The sequence below is a fragment of the Carassius gibelio genome, chromosome A5 (genome assembly GCF_023724105.1).
Source record: "Carassius gibelio isolate Cgi1373 ecotype wild population from Czech Republic chromosome A5, carGib1.2-hapl.c, whole genome shotgun sequence".
NCBI classification, from domain to species: domain Eukaryota; kingdom Metazoa; phylum Chordata; class Actinopteri; order Cypriniformes; family Cyprinidae; genus Carassius; species Carassius gibelio.
The window spans coordinates 25,858,581-25,881,185 of record NC_068375.1 but is presented as its reverse complement, the minus strand read 5'-3'; the positions used below and the strand labels follow the sequence as shown (position 1 = coordinate 25,881,185).

Sequence of the window (22,605 nt, the reverse complement as noted above, 5' to 3'; positions counted from 1 at the left end):
GCAGCCCATTAAAACTGATGGGCTGTCAGGTGAGGTGGCTGAGCCCAGATAGCAAGAAAGTGGAGATATCTGGGATAGTCAGTCAGTGTAGTTCTCATATGGGTAGGAGGATCTCTGACAGACATATCCACAGGATGTATTTAGTACCATGGGTAACCAGAGACATTTGACCATGTGTTAAGTATGGGATCTTGATTGTTTTGAAACACTACATATTTACTACATACGCTAGTTAAACAGTATAGAAGCAGTCAGACCATAGGTGAAAAGGATTTTTTTTTTTTCTGGTGCCTTTTATTGTCTGTACCAGCTTCCTTTATTGTTCATGATTTTTCATGAATTAAATCTGGTTGGTTTAACTGATTATTGAACAATGCCAAGTGTTCCATTGTGTTATGCAAGCAGTGAGGTACTGCCTGCCTGCCAGCTTGAACCTTTTCATCTCCATTTTTGGTCCTTTTAGCCTGGAATCCCTAATACTAATACTCATGAGCCTTGACTGAATAATAATACAGACATTTGTCTGAGAGAAGAATTAGCTCCAATCTTAAAAAATAATAATTTGTGGCCAACAGAAAATGCATTTTCTTTGGTTTGATCATACCAGCATTGTTTCTGTTTCTACAAACAAATAAGATGATCTGTTCTTTTAGAGCAAAGGTGGTGATCATTATCTAGATGACATATTCAGGTGAAAATACTTCCTTTAGTCCTATGGCCCACCCACCGTAAACAGACCTTAAGACATTTTTATTTTTGCCTAAAAAACGTTTTTATTTAAAGATACCCCATTAGCATTTTATTAACATTACCCCATAATATTTCATCTACTGCAGTGTTTCTGTGACATTAAGAAAAACTCAGCAGTGCATTTGCAAGTGGAGAACAGACAGACCTTGGAACATTTCCAGATGGCCATATTAGAAAGATGAAATGTTGGGCTTAAAAAAAAGACCACAATTTAATTGCAATTTAAACCACACCTGTAACATTAGCAGTAATCTAAATACACCAACACTTCAAACACTGTGGGCATGGGCAGTGCTGATGAATTCTGTATATGCTATTGGTACAAAATGAATCTCATACTTTCAAACAAGCCAGATGTGCAACACAATAGCTGTCTGAGAAGAACATGTTTACCAGTGATGACTTCATCACATATATGCGCCCACACCATCATGACAGTCATATGCAATACTGTAGAAAATTTGCATTCTACAAAAGGTGTACAGTGAGACTGTCTATGGGTCAAGCAAAGCAGGGGCATGTGAGTAAATACAGTCTCAGTATAATACATCATGGCTGTCAGACGTTAACTCTCAGGTCTCAAGAATAAACATGAGATTTATAAGGAGATTTATACGTTTTTGTTTATTTTTGAAGATTGCTAATTTAAATAGAAAGGTTATATAAATAAATACAGATAGACGCATGTTGTTCAATGCCAGTGCTTGCTGAAGCCCATGGAACGCTGCAAATGCATCTTTGTTCATCATGCAGTGAAGGCTAGACCAAAATCCAGCTGGGTCCTATGACAAAGTCCATAGCAATATAAGGAACTCATTCATTGGTGTTTCGAATATGAGTTTTACATGTAATAACACTGATGTGGATGTCCTCAAAGTCACTGTCCATATTGAGTGTCTTCTTTACAAAAAGGGCACTATACCCATTAGACTCTCATGAGGTTCTTTTACTGTACATCACTCATCCCAAAATGAGTTCTGCAAGGGTTCATGTTGTCTTGAGTGGATTTTGGAGTTTTCCAGTGACAGTGGAGATGAGTGACTGACAGCTGATCCCCTCTTATGAGCAACACCTACAATGCACCTTCGTGTTGGCACTTGGCATGTCCAAGAGGTTGGTGGCAGGTCAGTTTTCCTCTCACAGTGCCGGCAGGATGATATACTGTAAATGGACTGTTTTGATTACCTAGTATATGGATATGAATGAAAAACAGAAACTTTAATTCACACTGAGCTGGTATATGAATAATGAATTGCGGTAATTACAGTTAATCTAATCAGTGCTTTCAAACAGAAGCAACTGTAAAAGCCTAAAGTGAATAATTGAACATAAGAAAAAGGCAGAGAGTAGATCATATTTTTTTCATAGTTTTGACAGTTTTACCTCTTACATTTTGAAGTACAACCTTTTCTCTTTCTTTTTTTGCATTTTTTCAGTTTGAACTGAAAAGTGTTGTAAAGTTTTTTTGTAAAGAATTTTATTGTATTGAAAAATATTGTAAAGACGTGCCAGTTTTGTTCTGTTTAGCTCAAATTAAAACTATTAACAATTATTTTAGGTTTTTGAAAACCACACAACAAAGTTACTCTAACTAAATTTTAAACTGAAAATATAAAAATGAAAGATAATCCGAAACAATACATAATAAAACAGTATATAAATAACACTAAATTTACACTGATGTGCACATTAAGAATATTCACTGTAGTCAACAGGCTGGTACATGGCTGTTATCAGCATTTTGGAAAATGAGAAATGGGACTCACTGAACTCCACTTTGAGATGGGCCTACACCAGGCCGTCATAAAGGGAGAGTGCTTGTACAATAGAGGGGTCTGCCTTGGAGCCCTCCTGAAACTCCTGCAGAGTCAACATCCCATCTGCATTCTGTTGACAAACGGAAGACAATTAGTCATAAGTCACTGTTTTCAAACACACATACTCGTATTAAGTGCATACAGTTGGTGGTGGAAGATATGCATGGAATCAGGCTGAAAGACAGTTTTTAATGATGAATTCGAATCTCATCTTTCTCTCTTGAGCTGAGTGTTCTTTCAAAGGCTCTTTTATCAAAGCTTTCCAAAGGGCCTCTATAGAGCTTCTATTTTGTGGCTTTCATGTGGTGTGCCTTCTGTGTTTCTAGTGCCTGGCGAAAGACAGCCTTCCTGACAGTCACAGCAGAAATAAGCTATTGCATTGAACGTATTGCTATAAATATTCAGTGGTAGGAAGACATGGGATTGGAATGTTGTTTTAAAAATGACTGAAAATTCTCAGAGTTACTAAAATTCAACATAAATGCAGTACATTTTCCATATTTATTTTTACTCAGGCAACCATTTCTGCAAGTAATGTTGTGCATGAGAGCAATGAGGCAGCGAGAGACAGTAAATACACAGCAAATAAATACTCAGAATTCACCTTATCCATCATATCAAAGATGCGGTCAACTCTTTTCTCTGGTGTGTTTTCCTCCTCAGGTAAGTCCACTGTGTTCCCCTGCCAGACATAAACCAGGCATACAGCAGGATAAGAAACAACCCCATTCAGAAACAAATCATCTATGTGTGTAGCCCATCATGGGGGTAAACAAATCCTGTGTGCCAGAAAATCATTTGTGTGTGGAAGATCAAGATAAATGTGGTTATTTTTTATATTTTTGCACTTAAGATAAAACCGAAAACTGTTTTACCAGCAGACTGAAAGAAAGAACGAACGAAAGCAGGAAATAAAGAAAGGACTGCAATGAATACAAGCAATTCAGCTGACTGCATCAAATCAAACTGAGGTGGGGGGGGGTGTATTACTGTAAGTGATATGTTGAATATAGAAAATATGGTGAATTGTTTTAATGCAATAGCATCCAAGGGCAAAACTCAAGTGTTCTGTTGTATGTACTATAAATGGAGCTTCACTGTAAGTGTCTATATCTTAAATTTTAATGTATAATGTATTTGGTATCATAAATGAAAAATGAAAAAAGAAAATTCTGCTGTTTAGTATAAATTCAAGTTATTCCAATAAACCAGTAACTTACATTAATGAACACAACTTTTACAATGTCAGTGTTTATAAATTTTTTTAAGATTAATAAATGAATAAAAGAACTGTTTATTATTAGTTCATGTGAACAACCTCATTAAGTTCCGTATTATATTTAGTAAAAATATGCAGGGTATGTAAGATGTTCAGTATGGAATATTCCTCAGGTATTTCTTATTTTATATACTGGGTTTAACTATGTGCATATATTTGGTTGACAGAAAATGGAGGCGCACAAAAATATGTTTTTACTTTCACAAAAAGCCAAATCTCCTGGAAATGTCTTGTTGCTGTTCTCATAGAAATAAAAAAAGGTAACTTTGATTATTTTGACCACATAGGTGAATGGGATCTCTGCCAACAGCAAGAAAAGATTGTTTTTAATAAAAAAGCACCCAATGCTATTATGCAATGCCAATCCTTCCTGGAAGCCAGTGTTTCAAAAAATGTATTCACTGCAGGTATTAATTCTTTATCAATTTGACAGACCCTCATAATTAATTTTTAGAGTTTAGCCATGCAATAAACACCTTATTGGCCTTCCAAGAAAGCTCTTTCATTAACTCAATAGAAATAAAAAGTTACGGTTCAGTGAGAAGCAAATGACTCACCACCATCTGGTAGATGGCATCCACGATGTTCAGCATCTCATCTCGGGTTATGTAGCCATCATTATCAAGATCATAAAGTTTAAAGGCCCCTGTGACAGCAACAACAAACAAGCACATTAAGAAAACTCTCTTTCTCTCTCTCTATTATTTTTCAGAAGAACTGACATTAAGTGCAGGTTCTCTTTAGAAAAAGTTAGACTATTATACTGTTTATTTAGACATGCTCATCTTTTCATTATTCATTATGATAAATTAAAACGAAGCAGCAGACTTATTCAGATCATGGGCAACATCTGTTTTACTGTTAGGCTCTGAAATGTTTTCTGCAGATAAATGAACACATATCTGTTACACAAGCAAACAACTTTTGAGGTATAAAGCAATTCTGGTCTTACATCTGAGTTTTTCATCCAGCGTCCCTCTGGATGTGACAGACAAAGCTTGAATGAACTCTGAGAACTCAATTCGTCCATCCTGGGGTGCACAACAGAAATACAGGATGAGATCAGTAAAGTATAAAAGAAGTCTAAAGGAATGACATAAAGGGTTGATTTTATAAAGCTGTTACAGCCTCCTATCAAACTGACATGAAAGTGACACCAAAAATGGCAAACAACTGCAGAGTGACACAGCAATAATATGTGTAATATTCTCTTTAAAGCTTCTAAATGCCTAATTTTTGCTCAGAGTTAGACAACAAATCTAAAACAAAAATAAATACAAACAAATAAATAAATAAATACTGCAAATCTGTTGAAGCTGCATTTCGACAACTATGGAAAGACATACTGTAAATAAAAGTGAATGAGTGTTTACACACGATATTTTGCTATTCAGCCAAACAGTTCTTCAGGGAGAAATTCTAGCTGTGATCATTTTCCAACTCAGTAAAGAAGATGATCAAAACATTTATTGGTAAACTGCCACTTTAAAAAGACCCGTTGGGCTAATATAACAGTGCTTTCCTTTTAATGACTTTTCCCTTTTTTTCCCATGTTACCTTGTTTTCATCAAAGACATTGAAGACAAAGGTGGCAAATTTGGTGGGATCACCGAAGGGGAAGAATTGCTTGTAGATCTTCTGAAAGCCAGCTGCGTCCAACTGACCACTGGGACAGTCTTTGATAAAACCCTTATACCTGCCAAACAGACAGGAAAATCAAACAAGACGGGAGTGAGGAGGCAGGATTGAAAAAAAAGAGTGATTTTAAGAATTCTGTATTTTAAAGAATAGACATTTTTATTTACTAAAGTTTTTTTAAAATCATATAAGATTATAGAATAATATACACTATTATTCAAAAGTTTGGGGTCAGTGAAGAAATCACTACCAGTGAAAAGGGAAGTGGGAATAAAATAAACATTTAAAGAGGCATCAAATGAATTACTCTTTTTCTCCACCTGAAGTCAAAACACAAGACATTGTTCCTCCAGTATATGTGAAGATAAAGAGTCTGACTCTGGCACCAGCTGTTAGCACCCAAATGCACTGCTAGTAGTGTTACAAAACATGTGGTCAGGGTATTTCAGGATAAATGAAAGCTCTGTCACTCCATCCAGCAATTTTCAGAAACAACACATCAGCGCTGTTTGCTTTCTGTATCCTAATTGATCCCTGACAAATCTGAGAACTATCATTGCAGATCATTTCCGAGCAATTCGAGGAAAAGGGCGAAGTGGTTGCCCAGGATATTACAGGGCACGTCAGTCTTCAACTGCAAATTTATTTCCAGGCACATCAGTCTAGATTCTGCATTTTGAACCTCATTCTAGGAATCTCTCTCAGTGTTTGTGGTACTAGCTGCAAGTTGTGTGAACTGAACTGTCTGAAATTTTGAATACTAATACCAGTAATAGCATGAAAAAAGCTAATTTAAAACAGTGACATAAACTGAAAAGACAATTTTCTGTGAATGTATAGAATTAAGTCATTGTACGAAATGGCCCTCACAATAATTATAAAAATCTCCAGCATATGTTGCAGTTAAAAAAACCCACTTAATTAGCTAATCATTCATTACCTCCTCAGCTGGGCTTGTAGTGCAAAGAGAAAGGTTTTCCACATTATGCTAATTTACAGTAGCTTAATGACAGAATAGTGACATGGCCATTTGTGCAGCACAATTTAATAAGCAACTTGAGTGCTTTAAATAATCAAAACGAAATAGCTGTTCTCAGGAAAAAAGTTAACTCGTTTTTTCAGATGGACACTTTTTGGGAAAGTATGCTATCATTTGTCATATACTACTATCATATATTGTTAATCTGATTGTTTCCCAATATACTGACCTCTAAACTTGACCATTGCCCAAGCATCCAATCTCTTACACAATGCTCATATCATGTCTCTCGGATCGCTAAGTGCTCTCTTTCTAATAACATGAAAATAATCTAAACTTAAAGCACCATTTATTGTACATTGATTTACTTGCTAGCCATGTCATAAGTGGTATAATTTACAGTTACTAAGCCATTATGGTAAAATAAATGTCTTCAAGATGACTAACTATATATTATTTATATAACTTTCCAAGAATCAAAAGATCTTTTTCAAACTGAATCGGGAAGAAATCAGTCAACACTGTAGCTATAATTCCCAAAACTCGAAAGTGATTCGCACCTTGAGCTGCGTGTGTGCGACTGGCAGGCATGTCTATGCTTAGTGATCTGATCATCACTAGACTGAGCTCCAAGGGGCTTTCAACACAAGACAGCTGTGCCTGTCTTTACTCTATGAGATGCCAGTGAAGCATATCTACAAAGTACAGTGCAGCACATCATCTCTGACTAGAAGAATCAGACAAGAGTGAAAGTAAGGGTGTCTATTGGCTTGCTCTAATTCCATAACCATATAAAATACAAGGTTTCTGAACAGTCACAAAAGACTGGGCCATCTTTGTAAATGTCATAAAAGCAGAAAACGTTCTTTCCGTTCCTGTGTGTGCTGTATTCGACTGCCTCCATGTTAGTCGCACTTCTTTGTTCCATAATTTTTGTCTCCTTTTTTCTTGCTCTGTCATTCTCTCTCTCTTCGTCCTTCTCTCTTTCCCTACTGGGCACCCTGCCTAGAGTCAACCGTTCCCCATCTGCCAGGAGTGGCATAGAGCAGCCAGGAGGAGTATAGATGTTGGCATGTGAAGTTAAGAATTTATGGAAAGGGGGGGGGGGGGGGACAGGAGACAGAGAGAGGCACGATGATTCAACACAGCCAAAATTTGTGCTCCAAAGAAGCACAGAATATCTACAATGATGTGGTACTTTAGTAAAACATCATCCCCTCCTTAGGTGTAAGAAATTTTCTCAAGATGAGTCAGTCAGTGTGGTAAAGAAGAGAGATGTTTGCTATCAGAAGGTTTTAAATGGGTCAATGATGATTCATATTTCTCAAAAACACTCTAAATGCAAATCATAGGTATGTATGAGGTCATTGTAAGGTCAGACAAGTTGACCTTTTAATGAAAAAGGTAAAACTATGTCAGGTTTTAAAATGTCATGTTGTGCGAATCCCCAAAACATAATGAAATTTGAGAATTAATAATTGATAAACAAATATAGATTAATGATTAAACATTATACAATTTTGACTTGTATTAAAAGTATAGAGGAATTTTACTACACCACAACACTTTATTTACTTTTTCACATTTTTTACAAGATTTCTCATTCGTCATTGACTCCCATAACATGCAAAATAAGTAGTGCCAAGTGTACAGTGAAACCACAACCACATGAATTCATACTGATCTACAAAAGCAAATACTTTGTGCAGCATTTTCTGCTTATGTTAGAATCATGCACTCTATATGCTTAAGAATTCAATAATGGGCACTAGTATTAGTAATAATGAAGAAAGGTGGAAAGTTACATCTTTTAAAAAATGTTGAGATTTGAAATGATTGATTGATTTCTTTAATGATTGATTTGTTTATCTTTCAGTTAAACTCATGAAGAGGAAAGGTGAGAGAGAGAGGGATGGCTACAGAGAGAGGACATAAAGAGCACACTTACCACTGCTGAACCTCTTTCTCTGTGACTGCAGACAGAATAAGACACAAGACGGTTAGAATTTGTCATTCTGCAGTGTATGAAACCTTTACATGCACAATATATATATATATATATATATATATATATATATATATATATTAGAATTTATTTCAAATACATTGTAACAATCTTTAATAAGAGTCTTTACTGTAACTTTAGCTCTATTTTATGCACCCTTGATGAATACACTTTTTAAGATGGAAAGACTTTTAAAAGGGAATGAGTGAATTATCGTTATTGCAAATCCAGTAGATAACCCACATCATATTGCTGCTGAGTAGCTGAATGGAGACTGGGTAACACTGACACCTAACAGAAGAACTGCTGTAGCTGTCTCTCACAGCGTAGAGGCAGACTGCCATGTCAACACAGCTTACATCAGGCCTGTCACTACATTTGACAGCCACTGAGCCATTGCAGGGAGAGGTTTTTCCCCAAAGATTTTTTCCTCATACATACGAATGCAGACCCACACTTTTAGAACCAATGCAACAGTGGATGGACTTATCAATGAAAACGCACAATTATACATTATACGTATTCACTCAGGACTTTTATAAAGCGAATTTAGAGTCTATTTTGTACATATGCACTAGCAATATGCTTGGCTTTTTCGGAGATCTCACTGTATCTAAAGAAACTTACATCATAAGTGCAGAGTTCTTATGTTTACATCTTTGATGCCTCGAGATGCCCTAATAAGATGATATATTGGAGGATGATGCAGATGCAACACTTTCACTTTTTTTTGACCTGATATTCTCAATATGCCATTGACTCAGATCAGTGGTTCCCAACCATGTTCCTGGAGGCCCCCCAAAACTGCATGTTTTCCATGTCAAACCCATTGGTATAACAAAAAGATGTCCGGACATTTAGAAAAGAGGGCAGAGGGCACACTGTAACACAGGTTTGTCTCAACAGCATATATGACCCAACATGACTGCTATAACAAAGAACAAAAGAGGAAAAACTAAAACACTACAAGAAAAACCTACATTAAAAATGTAATAAATAAGTTACTCAAGATACTTCCCACACACCATAATAACCCACACAACAAACCCCCAAACATCTGTCACACTGCAGGGCACTTCTACTTATTCTACATTACCACTCCACCTCACTGTCAGCTATCGTGGGCTGTGGCAGCAAATGAAGACCAGCAAAAGAACAAGGCAAGAGCAAAAGACAGAGACAAACTGAAAATAATGAACAATCCACTGCCTTGGGAACCAGTGCACTGTCAGAGCATTTTATATGGCTGATTTACAACTCAAATGAACGGAAGCTGCACTAGCATTTAAGGTAGACACAAAAGCATTTTTGTCCATATATACCTTCAAAAGAGCCATAAACCAAACTTATCATTATTATCATTATTATCATTCCGCTAACTACCTGGACCCTTATTATAAAGCAACACGTGCATCTTTTTGTAATAATATTCCGTTGTTTTTTTTGTTGTTTTTTTTTACTGTATTTGAAAATAAGGCAAATTAATGACTAATGAAAGTTGTCCTACTCCTAGGAAAATGCACAAATGTAAGACCAAACAAAAAATGAAATCCTTCAGTGGTCAGGCAGCTTCTGTTCATGGGCCTCTTTCCACTTTCCTGTGCACTGGAAGTTCTCTGAAGATGGCAGTTCCACCTGCAGTTGCCCATAAAAATAGCAAACAAACAAAAATCAGACAACTTTTGCTACAGCTTGCAAACTGCTACAAGCCCATAAGGGAACCCAAACGGTAGCAGGCAGTAGTAAAATAGGCCAACATACAAAATCCCATGAACAGCATGCCTATAAACACCTGGAACAATAAATGGCAGTACTCTTCTTGATGCACCAACAAAAATTACGACACAGTGTCCTAACAAAAGAGTGCACAAGGTCCAAGGGGTTACATCAGAGATCTCAGTTACATTGGGCTTGCATACTATAGTCCCAATGTTTGTGACTACACTGAGTAATATGCACTGAAATGTACTCAGTACTCGATTCAGCAGTCGATTTATCAATAGAAACACCTCATGAAACTACAGCTAACTACAGTGCATAGCTGATTATGTGAATCAGAGACCATCCCCTGCCAGGCTGTCTGGGTGGGCCACATTCTGTGAAGCAGACTCTCCGTAAATCTCTCTCCACATCATGCCTGCTGTATTGCCTCTACCTTGGGCCACCCACTGTGATATTTGATTAAGCCTATTTGTGGACATAAACTTGATGTGAAGGCAGGGGAGGAGACAAGGCTATACTGGAGACTTCAGACCAGCTGACAGACCTGGTTGTCATCACTGCCGGTGAGTAATCTCCTTCCTGATCTCCAGATGTCTTCTCTTGACTCACAAACATACACACCTTTATGCAAGTGTATACAAACAAGGAACAGTGATCGCAGCATGAGGCAATGAAGGAATAAAATTGACTTTATCCAACAGATATGTCACACGTTCACACCGAAACAAGTGTTTGGCCCAAATAATTTGTATGATTTAGCAAAACAGTCAGATTTTGAGTGCCACCAAATCATGGTTTTATGCAACTGCAGCATCACTGGGCATGTGACAAAACCACAAATCTTATTGGTAGGCCAATTTTCTTTGCAGTGCAATGCAAAAGCAATCATAACTCTCTTTGTGAAAAACAATGCGTATGTTTGTGTTGGTCTAAACCAGGGTTGTCCAACGCTCCTAAAGGTTCCAACGTTTAGCTACAAATATCTCCTACACACTTGCCTGGACATTTCTAGTGACTGTTGCCCCCATAATCTCATTCCACTAATATAGTCCAGTTTAAGGAGTGGATGAAAATGAGTGAGCCAAATTGGACCTGAGAGTGGCGTAAGGTCTGCCACTTTTGCAAAGCTTGTGCTTGCTGTTTAACAATCATTTTAAACTTAGCAAACTGCCAGCTTTTGTCTAACACTACAAATGGTTAGCGCCTCAAATAGTGCCCTATAAGGATATAAGGAGCTATTTCAGACACAGCCAGTGATTCTGAAGACCATGATTAGTTATCAAAGTAACGCGAGAGGCATCTTCTCACTATAACTCTCATGGTACTTTGATGTCACCGATTGTTTTGCAGCATAAGCAAAGCCAAAACCTGGATATTTTAGGCAATATACAGTAAGTTATATTGCCTAAAAGAAAGAATATAAGAAAGAAAATTACTCACTGCTCATGAATGAATTACTTTGTAGTTTTAACAAGAATTAATGCACAGTCAAACCAACAATTATTCAGACACCAGATATCATTTTTGATTTTTGATTATAAATATATTACCAGTAGGTGCAGGACACTAGAATTCATTTATGTAAGTGAGTATAGCAAAATAAAACGAACTGTTGCAAATTATATCCAAAAATTCTTCATACAGTGGAAGACTAGTAAAAAAAAAATATATAAAAAAATACATTGGGACCAAAAATTATTCAGACACTTTGACCTCACCGTGTTTTGCTTATGTGTTTTTTCCTAAATTGCTAATGCAACATTAATGCAACCACACCACAGACTGAACAAAATTAAACATTGCTTGGTAATTGATCAACAAAGCATTGATAGTTGTGTAAATATCGTCATACTAACAGTTGTCTGAAGATTAACTCTTGAGTTCTTGTCATATTTTATTACCATCTTCTAAACTATAACAAATAAACTGTGATAATGTGAGAAATGTTGAAGGTGTCTCAATAAATTTTGGTTTGTAATTTTTACAGTGAAGTCTATGCAGCGCTATTTTACATTTAATTATTCGGTTGAATAAACTTGAAAAAAAAATTAAACATTGTGTAAATAGCACAAATAAATAAATAGAACAAATATACAAATGAAACCATTTCAAACAGGGACCACTGGTACAACCTGCTCCGGGGCCCCGCAAACCCCAGCTATGGCCCTGAATAGAACAAGTCAGCACTTTCTGCATCCAGTGTAGGCAGCATCACTGATTATAAGAAGTTCTATTGTATTTTGTTGCGTCGCTCCGCTCCGTTTGCGTCCGGAGTAGACACAATGTAAGTTAATGTAGCTTTTTGATGCTGCGTTTGAATTTTCATGCCACTTTATTTGAAATTAGCGGCCCTAATTAGTTAGGGTTAGGTTCTACCTATTGAGGAACCCTGCTGTAGTCCAATGCAAACACAATGCTTGATCATTTGCAGAACAGACGGGAATACTTCTTATTAATCTGCAGTCTAGCAGGGAAGGAAAGTTTCATTTCTAGTCTACTTACTGAAACAGTGGAAGATGTACTAGCACTGTTTACCAGATATAGCTCATCGTCATGGTGACCATAAAAGATAAACTAGAACAGTGTGTGAACTAGCGACAAATATAATCTGAGTAAAATATTATGATATTACACACAGCTTGTGGATCTGTTAGGCTTAACAGACAGCTGGACTAGACAACTGCAACTAGACAAGTGAATCAATCTAAAGAAACCAAAGGTTACACTTCTGGATGAGAGAAGGAGCAGAAGATGAACATAGCTGATGTGAAACCAGTGATAATGACAAGATTGAGAGGTGAGTGGAACAGACAGTGTAGACACTAGGCAAAGACAACAAGAAGAGACAAGATGCAACCAGGCTGAAAAAGAAAAGACGAGAGAGGACTGGAGTGGAGAAAAACTGAAAAAGAATGCAAGAACAGGAGAGAGAGAAAAGAGAGCATACATGCCTGTTAATGGTTGATATCAGATCAGATTGTTTGTTTGTGTGTGCACATAAAGCGGTTCCTGCAATGAAAATATTTCAATGCTTCATTCACGCTTAATTCTCTATATGTAAAAGAACTGGTTTTTGTTATACAAAAAATATACAGACATGAATTTACATTGAACTGACTAGGATTAGCCTGTTCAGTGGCTCAAAATAGAAGAATAAGGTACAGAGACCACAGAAAAAATACGCAACTCAAACTCAATTCTTTCTTGGCACACTTTGAATTCCGTGATGTGATATTAGGTTGATATCCATAAAAAAATGAACTTTTCAGTGTAAAACATTCATGCAGACTTTTCTAAATTTTGCTAACAGGTCAGAGATTGTTAATTTGACTACAGCCACATTACAGTTTGGCTTCTATAGCAATCATTGTCTCATTGAAAGCCTGTTGGATTTGTGCACTGCTCACACACTGATCTAACCCTGCAGTGAAGGAGCAGGAAGTTATTTCCTGACAGCCCTGCTTTACCCCCCACTGTGCACAAAACCCAGCCTCTAAAGATGCTCATTAAACATAAACGGTTCACTACCATTCTTAAATTTCACTGAAGTTTAGTAACCAAGTTGATCTTGATCTTTGACAATGTCCTAGAGAAATGATACATTAAATAGTAGGCCTAGAGTAAATCATTTCTTTAACACCATAGTTTCATACTAACTGCTGAACAGAGAAGTTACTAAAGCAGTAGTAAGAAGAAAAATACAAACTGATAGATCATGCATGCTATTAATTGTTGCAAACCTAAAGGGGCATATCCCTTAAAATGTAAATTCTGTCAACATATACTCATGTTGTTCCAAATCCGTATGAATTTTTTTTTTCTTCTGAAGACCACAAAAGAAGATATTTTGAAAAATATTGGTAACCAAATAGTTTTTGTTACTATTGACAAAAAAAAATAAAATAAATATATATATATATATATATATATATATATATATATATATATATATATATATAAAATAATAAAATATATATCTTCTAGAATCTATCTACTACACTTTGCTGCAACCTCTACTGGTCAAATGTCTTTGTGATTTGGAATTCAAAGGTCAGAGGTCACCGAATTTGAACTTTGGTATGCTGCTTAAAGTTGCAGTAACAAAAGACATCAAGCTAATTTAGACTGAATGGCTAAATTGAAAGAACACAAACCTCGTAAGCTGCAAGTTTTAATTAAAAATATAAGCCATGTAGTGTACAAAATCATTTCCTATTTACTGAATATTCTGAAAAAAATAAATGCACACTGTGTGAATGCAACAAATAATGAAACCTCTTTGCACGTGCTTGTTTCCAATCTCCTGTGTTTGTATGTGTATGAATGTAAATGGATTAAACAAAGTCTAGTGTGACCGTGGCCTTACACTAAAACAAAAAGTATGTAGACATAAGTATATCATAATTGTGATGCAGTTCTTACCTTCCCCTCTAAAATTTGCTTCACCTATTTCACACTTTGATTAATATGCAGCATTAGTGAGGTCTCAAGTCCTTATCTAAATCAAGTCAAAGCCAGTTGATGTGATAATGATAATACTAATATGCTTTCTCCACCTCAGGGAGGGATTGTTGAGACACAATTTGCAGTTAGCCCAACATCTTATTGACTCGACGTGAGAAATGCTGCCAGTTGTTCATGAAGGCACCTTATGTTCTCACAACAGAGATGCAAGCCAGTCAAAACAAGCTTAAAGATTATATGATTAGTGACAGAGGAGAATCAATGACCCCAGAGATGAAATGATGATCACATTTAATACAAAAGGTACATGAACATAATTGCTCATTAGCAGGCAGGTAGGACACACACACACACACACACACACACACACACAATCAATAGTGCAGTATAACAGCTTGGTTACATTAAGCTTATTCTTCACTCACATGCAACCTTACGAAATCCTCCAACGCTTCATTTAGAAGAAGACAGTTTTAAAGTAAATACTTTAAACTTAAATTTAGTTTCCACTTAAATTTATAGAAAGAAAAAGGGAGAATAATAATTAGATATGACATGCAATTAACCAGCACAAAATGGCACTATACATGGAATAAAGGACTAAAGAGCAATACTCACAGTAGGTCTTTCTGCACAGCTCTTCCACTACCTCAGGCTTTAGTTTGCTGTTGGATTTGCCCATCTCTCCAGCTGGCTGCAACGGGTTATCCCCGCTCCCTAATTCACTCCCCCCCAATCACCTTCCACTTACATTTAAAGAAAGAGAGAGAAAGAAGGACAGAGGCGGCAGCACAAGAGATGCACTAGTCCTCCTTTTGAATCGTGCCCTGCATTTCCCCCAGACCGCAGCGGTGTAAAAACTCAAGAAAGGACAAGTAATTGAGAGGAACAAATTACACAGAAGCAATCTGATTAGAGTATGCAGTTTCTAGAGTTGTCTCTCCTCACTCGGAGGGAATGAAAGAGAGAGAGAAACAGGAGAGGGCTTTAATCTGTTAACCGGTGTCACTCCTCCCCTTTCCACCACCTCCTCCAGTCCTCCTGCCAGTGTCTGCGGTTCCCTGGTGGAATCAGTGGCTCTGAGCAGCACTTGAGCCCAGAAGAGACACTCTTCAATTGGGTGCTGACTGCTGTCTGGCTCGATCCACTGGAAGAGGAATCGATTCACTTACTGACTCAGACATGCATACACATTCGCTGTCTCTCTCTCTCTCTCTGTGTGTGTGTGTGTGTTGACAACACACTATGTGTTGATGCTGTTGTCCTGGACAACAGAAGCCACTCCCCCAGTGCTCTCGCTCCTACTGTCAGAAAATATCCTTGTTTCCCTTTCTGGCTTTTCATTGCTAATTTCATTACAATGTTTTTACTAAAATCCAGTGTGATTGCAATACCTTTGTATTACATTTGATAACTATAAAATGTGTTCACACATACATACATGCATTTATTTTTGTTTATGTTTTTAAATTAATTAAATTGATCAAACGGAATAAACTAAATCAGTTCAAAAGTATGAACATTTTATTATGGCAAGCGTTGGAACAAGCAAGATTCTGTTGAAAAAATGCATCACATTAGTTTTTTTTAATTTGTTATCTATGTCATCCAAATGGATGGGAATGTTAATAAAAATGAAAATACATATTATTATATTAAAGTAAAGATATTTAAATATTGTGCCTAAATATTATACATGCATGTACAATAAATTGTGTACGTACATTATCATAAATGCTTCTCCTTATATTTTTCAGCAATTAAATATAATTTTTCAATTATTTATCTACAACATAAGGACTTCACATAAATTGATATTCACGTACGTTCATAAGAATAATCCCAAAATAGGATTATAGTTGGGATTATAGTGCAGCTGTACAGAGTAAAGGCTCATAGTCTTGTCATATTCTGATGAAGCCACAGCTATAATCTGCTGGCCCAGTTTAAGTCCAGGCCAATTCAGTCCTCAGGGGAAGTTAAGTTTGTGCAGTGCTGTTCAAGCGTCAGAAAGAGAGAAAGGCAAATGCTTGATTTCGCTTTTAAATGTAGAAGGGGACACTGAGTCAGCTTCATGCAGCTCCATAAACACCCAGCAGCCTTTGCCAACAGCCTCACCTGCTAGAGTACTTTCTGAACTAGTGTAGTGTAGACATCTTCTAAAATTTACTAGTAGAACTATCTTGTAGATTTTAAAAGTAAGCTGTAGTCGGGTACATTAGTAATTGTCCTGTAAACCAAGATACTTCTTTCTCAGCAATTCTGTGATGACTGATTTTTGTTACTTTATCATTTAGAATAAAACAGAAATGTACCATAGTAATTCAAAATTAGTTTTTTGACATGCAGCATGGTAGATCTATAGTTACTTAGATTACCACGTTGATACCATGGTATTCAGAGCCACAGTACTGTACACATATATATATATATATTAAAAAAAAAACATTACTACTGGATACCCTGATGGTATATACAGGTGCATCTCAAAATTTGAATATCATGGAAAAGGTCTTTATTTTTTGTAATTTAATTAAAAAAAACGAACTTTCTTATATTCTAGATTCATTGCACACAAACTGAAATATTTCTAGAGTTTTTTTGTTTTAATTCTGATGGTTACGACTTACATCTTAGGAAAATTAAAAATTCAGTATCTCAAAAAATTTGAATATTCCATTTTGAGCTTGATTAGTTTGATTAATTGTGAATATAAATACTGGGTACCTCTTGGGCTAGTTTAGAAGAATTATGGAAAAGACTACTGACTTGACAGTTGTCAAGAAGACAATCATTGGTACCCTCCACAAGGAGTGTAAGCCACAGAAGGTCATTGCTGAAAGGGCTGGCTGTTCACAGAGTGCTGTATCAAAATATATTCTTAGAAAGTTGACTGGAAGGAAAAAGTGTGGTAGGAAAAGGTGCACAAGCAACAGAGATGACCACAGCCTTGGCAAGATTGTCAGGAAAAGCAGATTCAAGAACTTGGGAGAGCTTCACAAAGAGTGGACTGAAGCCAGAGTCAGACGTCTTCAGGAAAAGGGCTACAGCTGTCACATTCCTAGAACCAAGACACTCCTAAACCAGATAAAACATCAGAAGCATTTCACCTGGGCTAAGGAATGAAATTTTAGTACCGGAATGCCTTTTTCAAGAACCAAATTAGCTCCTACTCTGGAGCAGGATCTAACCAGCATAACTGGACATAAGTAGACACTGATTGGCCAGACACATTCGAAAACAGCCTCACCCGCCATGATTTAAATTGCCGTGTAATATACTGTAAACATTGTTTCAACTTATTCGGAAGTATGATGAACAGCGATAAATATACAGACGCTGAAGTGCAGGCACTTGTAGCAAATGTAGCACTGCAAGTTGTCATTGGAGATTCTTAATCCTTCTTTCCATTCTTTTAATCGCTTTATGTATACGTAGACATTCCATGAACATTATTGTGAAACCCGCAAGACAACAAAACACAGCTCCGATCACAGAGTCCTACATTCTCTTGTTGTTAACGTTGTTGAACGTCATGCACAAATGACATCGCTGTCTACGGATTACGTTACGTCCTAGTACACGCTGTCAGTGTGAATGCAACCCTTTAAACTGTACCAGGAAATAGTTCGCACAAAATCATCCCAGTACTTTAGTACTGTACTTTTATGAGCAAAAGTCATTTGTTGGTTGTTTCCATTCTACCCTCTTGTGTTCTCTGTGCATGTTTGTTTCAGATGGGCGGTTCCTGGAGATAATTAATTGGAGGCTGCGATTGGTTCTCCTCTACACCTGATCCAGATATAAGGACTGCCCCAAACACTCAATCGAGGCCATGATTGTGCCATCGCGTGTGACTCCATAGTTCGCTGTTTGCCTTGTTATTGTTGTTTGTTTGAATTTGAGTGTCTTACCAGAGAGATAGTGTGTTGGTGAATAAGATTGCGATTGTGTTCTGTGATAATTATATTGTATTGTTTTTTTCTTTGCTTAAAATCTGTGATATTCCCGGTTAACTTGATCTAAGCCTGATTGACTAAGATTTTGGATTCTGATTGTAAATTGTTTGCTGTTAACTTGTGTGTGTATATGTATATATATATATATATATATATATATATATATATATATATATATATATATATATATATATATCTTGTAAACATTTTGTTGATCTTAGTTTTTGATAAGTTGAGGGACGTAGGGGGTTAGACGCCATTTTATTTTGATATCACTTTTCACATTGTTTTGGGTTTAGGGAGTCAGGTAAGTTGAATCTGTATTTTATTTCTTTTGGTTTCTTTAATTTTGATTTAGGAAGTGTAGAGGGTTAACAAAGAGGATTTTTGTTTGTTATTTTGGCCTTGTCTGCCCCTGACGCTAAGTCCCAACTTGTAAATAAATTATTGTTTATTCAACCTCTCTCTGGTTCAGACTCTCTTCCTTTTCCTGTTACGGCTGACCCCTAGCGGTCGTAACATGTACATTTAGTTCTGGAACTAAACCAGTCCGAAATGCCCCAATGCAGCCATCTACCAGGAGATTTTGGAGCACTTTATGCTTCCATCTGTTGACAAGCTTTATGGAGATGCTGATTTCATTTCGCAGAAGGACTTTAGCACCTGCCCACAGTGCCAAAACCACTTTCAAGTGGTTTGCTGACCATGTGACCCTGAGCCTCACAGAAAATCTATGGGGTATTGTGAAGAGGAAGATAAGTAACATCTGACAAACCATACAGAAGAGTTGAAGACCGCTATCAAAGCAACCTGGGCTTCAATAAAGCCTCAGCAATGCAACAGGCTGATCACCTCAATGCCACGCCACATTGAAGCAGTAATTTGTGCAAAAGGAGCACCAAAAAGTATTGAGTTTTGTAAATCTTTTTTTGATTGATCGTTGAGAAATTCAAATTTTTTGAGATACTGCATTTATACTAAGCTGTAAGTCATAACCATCAGAATTAAAACAAAAAACTCTTTAAATATTTCAGTTTGTGTGCAATGAATCTAGAATATAAGAAAGTTTGCTTTTTTAAATTAAATTACAAAAAATAAATTACTTTTTCATGATTTTCTAATGTTTTGAGATGCACCTCTACCAGTACCGTTTCTGAGAGCAAACTATGAACTACACGGATATTGTAAAGCAGCACAGTGGTCTCTGAGACATATTGTGATTAATGTAGTTCCATCAGAGCATGAATAGCAATGTTCTAAAACAGGATCATTCTGGAAAACAAACAACACAGCCAAAAACTATTTGAAAGGTAGAAGAGGCTTAAAGAGGCCTATAAATGGCATCTAAGCAAAGAGGGAGAAAATGAATACATTTTTTTAGATTGACTCATGGGGTATTGCACGGCAGGAGAACAGACTGGAAAGAAGCCGAGTTGAAAGACACTTTTGAGTATTCTGTAAACGTCAGAACAAATGAAGTATTTCTCTCATCATAAAATGACATGTTGTGCAAAGAATTTGGCTTGGCAAGCTCCACTTTCTAAAATGATGGAAGCTATATTTGGAAACATTAACACAAGTCATCTACTGTAATCTCTCTAAGGGAATTTTATGTTAGATGCTTTTTCTACTAAAGTTTCCCTGGCCCAGAATACAATAGCTTAGTGCAGTATTCAATCTGCGTCCGCACCTCTGAAAACGATTCACACAGACCACCTACAATATATTAAGCGAAACCAAAAATTTCAGTGGGAGGATATACACGTTACATTAACGTCAAAGTTATTTAGGACTACTTTTAAAGACTTCCTTTCTTGTGATTTATCCTTGTAAAGATTCAATGCAAACACCAAATAAAAAAACAGGCACATGTCAGATATTTAATCTCAGAGATATTTAGTGAGCTTGCCACTTTCCAAACTTTCTGACTGTGATAATGCTTTTAATAAACAAGTTTAACTAATAGTTAATTTGCTGTTTAATGAAAAAGAAATTTCATTGTAGACGCAACCGTCCATAATTTCAGGGGGTGTGTCATAACACACTTGGACATCACTTGCAGTAATGGGGAAAAATTATGATATGATAGTGGCTAACATGAATGGAATCTAAAGCCCAAAGTATAATTCAGATTTTTACACAGACACTAGCACATGAGTACAGTCGAACACACAGTCTTTCAAAGTATACTCCATTTGATGGAGTGTGTGAACGCAGGCGGTCAACACATGAGCTCAAGAAAGTTTCCAGTTTTCTGCTCAATTTGTCTCCAGAAGTTATGAACAATCAAAATGTAATGTACTCTTTTAAACTAAAGTTGCTGCTATCTCATAACCCCCACAAGCGCTTGTTGTTGTTGTTATTGCAGTCTCCACTATTTTGTTGTTGTTCAATCGCTTTTTTTTTTTTTTTTTTACCGTGCAACAATGGCCAGGGCCTATGTAGCCACCTCGTGGAATAACTGATTGGTGCAAAACCAAGTAAATGTGCATGCGTGACCTGAGGGTGTGTGTAAAAACTGAAGTTTACTTTGGCCTTAAATATGATAAATAAGTTAACGTTTTATTTGTACTATCCTTTTTATTGATTGTATTTACAATTAAACATTCATTTTAATATAAGAAAAAATGGCCCAGTTTACCACTTAATTCTGGAAAATTGTGATGAGGGGTCCTTCTAGGTTTAAAGCAGCATTTCTGATTTCTGTATTTGATATTTATTAATTTTCCTATTTGGATCATATTGTAAAACAAAATCAGTGACCAATTTAGCTTCTGTCTGTCTGTCTGTCTGTCTCTCTGTGCATATACACATAGTGTCGTAGCTGAGGTTTGTGGGGCCCTCATGCAGGCCCTGTTTGAAATCGTATAAATAGCACCAATAAAAGAAAATTCCAGGTGTTCAAGTGCAGAAACAGAATAATCAAATGTAAAATATCATTATCATAGTCTTCACTGTATAAATTAAATAAAGTATTAATTATTGTTAAAGCTACAAAGTACTTAAGTTAAGAGCAGCGAGTGATTTTCGTTGTTTTATTTTCGTGGATAAACATTAAGGAGGCCGACAGCAGCTAGTTAGGCACAATAACTTTAAGAGACAATGCATTTTATATAATGATTCTTTCTCAATGGTTTTCAAGCACAAGAAGAGGCAAAACTTAATTGGGTGTTCAAGGGCTCAGTGCTCAAGTGCTGAATTAAGCTCTTTTGCGTCTTTTTGTGCTTGAATGTTTAAATTGAAAAGGTGTTTTTGTTCATTCAATTGCAAGAAGACGTGAAGGAGAATTCAATTCGGTGTTCACAGGCTGAGACACGTCTCTCTGTGTGCACGCTGTGTGCATTCCTTTTCATTTAATGGGCAAAAAAGTAAAGAAAAATAAAATCATATTAATAGCTTCTTCCTAGATACTGGATTTTGAACAACCCTCAAATAATTTCTGCTAACTGACAACTGACAGTTTTATCCAGAGAACTAATCTTTAACCCCATTCACCCTAGGCATTATACTGTCAACCTGGGTCAACTGCTATCTAATCCTGCTTTTAGTCACTCTCTTTCACAGCATGTGCTACTATCACCGCCATAAAGCTGGCTAACCCCTGACCTCCTATAGAGGTAAGATAAATACTGTGCAGTAAGCCTTTTAAGATGATAACCACAGCTTCAACTTTAGTAATTTAGCTTTAAGTAATAAGTACAAGTTATTTTAATAATATAAACCTTTAATCAAGCAAGAAAAGAATAAAATAAAAATACATCACAGCATAAACTTAATGAACAAATCTTAGCTATAATAATAACTAAAACTTGTTAAGCACCACAATGTTTTGTTATAAATAGACCATCCAAGTGACATAAGGTTCTCTAATGAAGACTGACAATAAACTGATGAATATGAAGTAATCAAGTAACACATAATCACAGTTCTTCTAGTAATTGATTATTACAGATTCCAAACAAAGGACGAAATTTGCAAGCCAGAACATCCAA

General features: G+C 36.4%; 1 protein-coding gene across 1 annotated transcript; it reads right to left on the bottom strand.

The window, feature by feature from the left end:
* Window positions 1–942: 942 nt before the first annotated feature.
* LOC128007019 (neuronal calcium sensor 1) lies at window positions 943–15,850 on the bottom strand. The gene is made up of 8 exons (XM_052592780.1): window positions 15,273–15,850; window positions 8,412–8,436; window positions 5,404–5,542; window positions 4,799–4,877; window positions 4,404–4,492; window positions 3,172–3,249; window positions 2,517–2,637; window positions 943–1,935 (listed from the first exon to the last, which is right to left on the bottom strand). Exons 1-7 carry the CDS (start codon window positions 15,334–15,336, stop codon window positions 2,539–2,541), a joined length of 573 nt encoding a protein of 190 aa, XP_052448740.1. The 5' UTR covers window positions 15,337–15,850; the 3' UTR covers window positions 943–1,935; window positions 2,517–2,538.
* Window positions 15,851–22,605: the final 6,755 nt, after the last annotated feature.